At 37.1% G+C, this 6,088-nt stretch overlaps 1 protein-coding gene across 1 annotated transcript in view; it reads right to left on the minus strand.

Moving 5' to 3' along the window:
• LOC139730615 (major facilitator superfamily domain-containing protein 4A-like) overlaps positions 1-5,349 on the minus strand; it is an 87,714-nt gene extending 82,365 nt beyond the window's left edge. Inside the window, exon 1 of the mRNA XM_071641472.1 lies at positions 4,623-5,349. Coding sequence (XP_071497573.1) covers positions 4,623-4,969 — 347 coding nt within the window. The 5' untranslated portion in view covers positions 4,970-5,349. The remainder of the gene's footprint in view (positions 1-4,622) is intronic.
• Between the last annotated feature and the right edge of the window lie 739 nt (positions 5,350-6,088).

The following is a 6,088-nucleotide window of genomic DNA, read 5'->3' on the forward strand; positions in this document are numbered from 1 at the left end:
AGTATTCATTCCTTAGACTTGTTACTGGTGCACAAATGTTGAGGGTAATATTATTCCCCCCTGCCTTCAAAAAGAGGCAAGTGCTCTTTTACTATGCTTGAGCAAGTAAGGAAAGTAAAAATATGTTGAATATTCTTTATATTTTCTGTATTCTTTCATATTTTCATTCTATGAAAGTAACATCACAAACTTTAGTACTATGTAGTCTTCACATCCAGCAAAGGCAGCAATGAAACTTAAAAAATGTATAACTTTTTAAAAGATTGTCCAATTTTTCTCAAACTTTCACTAATATGTTTTACTAATATTGCTGCAGTCACTCAATCCACACTGATCTAAGGTGAACTTGTCCTTTAACCTTATAAACTCTTCACTCTTGAACACAATAATTACACAGAACGTTCTCCTAAACATTTTTGTGCTCAGCAGAAAATATCGTGCTGTAGATATCCTGCAAAAATCTATTTCTTCAATAAGCAACATGTCATATCAAAGTCTTTCCTTTGAAAATGGACATGTACTGAAATGCTTTAAATATATTTTATGTCACCTTTTAACTGCACACATCTCAATGATGATTTCTTAGTTATATGTGAAAACCCTCAAGAATTGAGGGATATTACTTTGTTATCATCGCTAAACTAAGAAGTACTTCGACCTGGAATCTTTGTACAAACAGTAATTAAGTCAACTTGATATCTAATCTGTACCTGATCTGATTCAATTATCAACACTTTTATTGAATATGATGTATGAATTATAGTACTTTGAAAAAAGTTACAGCCCATACAAAAGCAACAGTGACTACCTACATGTACTTCAACATGCAACACACAAGATACATGGATCCCTAGTGAAACAGTTATTGATTTTTAACACAGCAGTTTGGCCTGGCATAATTATTCACCTTGTCATTCTACACCATGTCTCCATCGGACTGGAATAACACTATGGTTGTGTGTCAGGTATTGATTGTGCATAGACACATCTTATATCGTGTTAAATGGGACCTCCATGTGCAATGGCACAATTTTTTCCTCCTTTGCCCTGTTTCTACTATTTCATGAATAAAAATATACTAATGCCTAAATTTCTCAGATAAATTTAAGATAGCACATGAATCCTTGATGATTGAAAATAAGCTGAATGTTAGTAGTATAAAGCTAAACTCTTGCATTCTTTTAATGAAAAGTTCGCATAAACGGTTACTCAATGTTGCTTTGTCATAGAGAAAAAAATAATGAGAACTCTACATTCTATTTTCATTTCTAAGAACAAAAATAAAGCACAGGCGATGGGTTAGTGAAGATACAGTGCACTTGCTGATATTTACAATGGTGTAACATGCACAAGGCGCAGCTGAGTGCATGTTGCATGGCACTGTGAATACCCGAGAGTGAACGGCATCTCCACTAACGTACTTGTTACTTGTTATGTAAAATGGGCCTATGAACTATTTTTCACTTATCAATCTTTATTGGAGAATACCAGTCAGCTACATTTGTAGAACTTGCTCAAAAGCCAAGATGTCCGAAGAAATGTTCCAAACACACTGAACACAAACTAAGAAATTGTTTGCCCACTTGTGATGTCAGTGAGCATAATTACAGTAAGCCATCTACATGTACAATGTCATATATTTGAGCAATGATATCTCTAAGCTGTTGTTCTAGTACCATTCATTAGTATCAGCCACCAGTAAAAACTTTGCCTGCTGGCCATGTTAGGCAAAACGAAAGACTGGTAACCTGATTGCTCTCAGCCAATCATTTGATTGGGATCCATATCACCATTTTATGACAAGAGATAAACACATTATGGTGAATTTTCACCATCGGTCCAACAGTGCTATAAATATTCATGAGATAATTTGTATGTGCTTTGACATTTCTAAAGGGCATTGCTATCTGCACACGCCCTGTACATGTATGTGTAGAATATTGAAGAATTTCAACATCTCTCAGTAAAAAATATTAAAATAAAAGGGGACATTTTGGTATCATGAAGACAGATTATATCAGTTCTTAATGTTGGTTGTTGGTATGATATGGATTCAATAATAATAATAATAATAATGATAATAATAATACATTTATATAGCACATTTTCCATTAAACGAACATGTTCAAATGCGCTTCACCAAGTACTACATAATTAAAATTAATGACCCAAACGATTAATATATTTTTCCCATCTCAGAAATTACATTAATAATTACTGTAATGGAGGATAACTGTACAAAAAGTGCACATGTTAATAGTGATTGTTCTAGTTGTTAATGTTGGTACATGTAATGTATTACGTTGTGATGGTGTTTGTATTGTGTTTGTTCCAGTTTGTATCCTATCTTTGTGTGTACATGAATGTACATGTACATGAATATAAGATATATTGGTGTTTGCTATATCAAATGCACCAAGAATTTCCAATGTGAACGATGAAGTAAATCAATAAAGGCAATATATAAAAACAACAAAAATCAAGTGAAATTAGACAGGTAACAAGAAATTGATGAGTTGAACATGAGTTTTCAAACATGGCATACTATTGGGGACTCACAGCAGCTCTTCAACACAACCATGCATGACGCTGCTAGATGTAAAATGCAAGCTCACAGACACCAAAATGTGATTTTAATCAAATCTGCTTGAGAGAATTAACTTTTTCTATCCTGAAGGAGGAGACACAATATGCAACCTATATACAATTGTGTTACCCATGTAACAGAATGTCTCATCACATATGTTTGAATTATGTTTTGTTTTTAGGTAAATTCATTACACATTAATCATATGAGGAATACACCCATAGGTATATCCACTAACCCCATCGTGATGTATAACAATGTGCTGCAGATTTGTCTTTACTCGCTGAATACAATGTCACATATATGTGAATGAGGCATAGTATCTGCATTTGTTTCTTTTCTGATTTATACAGACATCAGTGGTAGGCAGTCCCTGATTTGGTTTCCTCTTCAGTATGGCTGGATGGTACCCTGCTTACCAGTGATTTCATAATTACATAATATATATATTTAGCATCTGCCCAAGGCTATCTCAAACTTCATGCACTCTGACATTAGCAACATCATAAAAAATATGACTTCTGATATTGCTTATTATTGTGACCCGCCATAACAAAAGGATCCGAAAGTCGTCGGAGGTCGATTTTCTGAAAATGACATCTCATGACATTATTCCCTTGCTCTTCTGCCTTAATTTCATAAATAACAAGACTCATAAGTACTCAGTTGCAGAGATATTGATTTTATGAGAGTATGTTGAGTGGTCTAGGAAATCAGCGTTTCGAGAAAACCACCTTCAAAGTTTTCTTTCCGACGCAATCGTGATCAAGGGGAGTTAAGAAAGTTTTCACCTCTTGACAATAGCAGTCCACCCATAGCAACCTCCGCGATGTTCATTCAAAATTAGTGCCAGCGATCTACGCACGATCAATCAGTAACCAGGATGCCATGCACTGACCAAAAAAAGCACTCCCTCGTTGTTTGGGGCGGAGTCTATCTGTGGCGCTAAATCCACATCTTCGGACATGTTTCTGTTCCATTGAAAGACGGAAAATCATGGCCCAGAAAAACACTGATTTCTTGCCTTTCCTTTAATCATTTACCTTTGAAATTTGGGGGAATTTTGATAAAAAGCATTTATAGGCCCTAATATTTTTAAAAAAATGCAAATATTGCCTTTTGGAAAATTATGCATTAATATGAGCTCAATGAAGCATTGAGTTCACAAGAGCACAATATGCATCTCATACCACTGAATTCTGTATAATGTTAATAAGAAAATACAACTTTTTTTGAGAAAAAGCAGATTCCCATAATGACCCATTTTCTATGCATATACAGTGTATACATGTATCCATTTTTTTTTTTTTTTTGCATCGCTGACAATCTCCCCTAATTTGTGTTGATGGTACAGTCCTCAATCTATACACATTATGCCATCGGTGTCCTCCTGTGGAGTAGTCCTTAGGCCCAAGATCAATAAAGTATTGAAAAACATTGATAAGGGGAATAAAAAATTTCCCATTTGGAGCGAATTCCCTTTAAGAGACCTCATATTCGGACATATACCGTGGTATTCGCCCTATGGACCATTTTCATATACCGGTACATTTATATATATATATACACACACACACACACACACACAATTTTTGTACTGCAGTGTCTTTATCGGAGGGGTGAACAGTTCTTAGTGACCCATGGATTGACCTTATGATCTGTAAAAGATCAGGAATCATTTCAGAATTTAGGCCTCCGTCTTCATTGAGAGTCCATTTAACTCTGGGACCAACCAAGGTTGCTCTTCTCTGAACATATTCCTAGAAATAGAATTAAATATAGTTACAATATCAATACATAATAAATAAAAAATGAACAAAAAATATCTTCTCCAATTCTGCCCACTGCCTAACAAGTTTCATTGCTACACTCACACAAAGGACTCTAAAACAAGAGAAAATTTGGTTTGCTCCATCATCAAAGTAACTGTTAGATCTCCTAACATCACTAGTCCCTCTTACTTCCATAAATCTGGGCATATAGGTCTACTCTTTAGAGTACTAAATTTTCCTCTAAAGATATTAATAAAACTCACCTGTCTACCAGAAGTCCCCCGGCCATAGAGCCTATGAGAATACTAAGAGATTGGGCAAGAAATGCCCAACTCATTTCGATCAAGGTGCTCCCGGTTTGGCAACCTAAATCTTCTAGGGTAGGGCCGAGTAAGGCAACACACATCCCAAAACTTCCGAATACACTGCAATAAGTGATAGTCGACAGTAAGTTTGCCTTGAAGAGTGATTTGGCGGTGTGCACTTCTGTTTTTTTGTCGCCGCCGGTAGGTGAATCTGGTCCATCAACGTCCTCTGAATTCCCATCCTGATAGGTGGAAAGTCCATCATCACTGTAGTTTCCAGTGGTTTTTGTCGTGTTCGTCATCATGAAGTAAAGCACGATATTTCTTCTCGCCGCATCAAACTGAAGTATATGACACCACCTCTGGACGCGTCTACCGGTCTGATACGGACCAGAGTCAAACAGCACAATTCACGCCCCCGCCGCACCGACTCGGGGAATAAGTGACATCTGTACTGAATCGATTTAACAATCACTTGCTTTTCCTCGCAACCCCGGTGATTGCCGTTGAGTCAGACCATCAACTTCACGGACACGCTTGGAATACGAAGGACATGGATAAAACTTGGAGTTAAACATTTACCGACTCAAGCACTCATACCAGTCTGTGTTGATCAACCTTACACACACACCGCATTTATGCAGCTACAATGCATTCATTATAATTCTCGCACTACATACGAGGAGCAAATGATATAGCTGCGATTAGCGAGGTAGGGAAAAACACAAAAGCGACATAACACGCAACCACTGACTGGGCCGTGCACCGCTTGATAGAAAAAAAAAATCTTACGCACCAGGCAAGCCCACGTATCGTTCTGCCGCCACCTTTAATACCAAGTCGAGCAAGGATAGCTTGCGGGGACAAGTGGCGCCATGTCGCTGATAGGCGTGGATTTACCTCAAGCTCATGATTGCATGATGCTCCGCAAATATTGCTTGAAATCCTGATACGAGTATTAAGTTACATCAAAACCTTCGTTTTGATTGGTTGTTGTTTTGACTTTTATTTGTCGGTAGGGGGAGGGGGGGGGGGGGGAGGAGGAGGGGGAGAAAGGGCAAATTTGCAATATCAGTACATATAATTAAGATCATCTGATGGTAGATTGCTTGTTGTCCCCCCCCCCCCCCCAAAAAAAAAAAAGGAATCATGGGGGTAGGAGTGAATCAGTTGCCCTCAAGACTCATTTGTTTATAGCTGCTTTTCTAGTAGGATTGCACATTATGTAACTTCTTACCATTCATTAGTTTTCCATTTGCTTTCATGTGTGTAATGATTTTTGTGTTTCATAATTCACGTTTTCTCACTGCCCCTTGAGCACATTAGTCATGCGGAATTGGTGCATATTTAGTCCTCTGTATTACATATTTATATATAGGCCTACGTGTATTTAAACGCTCGGCAAAAAATGTAAAGTAAAACAC

This window comes from Diadema antillarum, unplaced genomic scaffold, assembly GCF_040938485.1.
Source record: "Diadema antillarum isolate AM-2024a unplaced genomic scaffold, OU_Dant_1.0 seq00000322_RagTag, whole genome shotgun sequence".
NCBI classification, from domain to species: Eukaryota; Metazoa; Echinodermata; class Echinoidea; order Diadematoida; family Diadematidae; genus Diadema; species Diadema antillarum.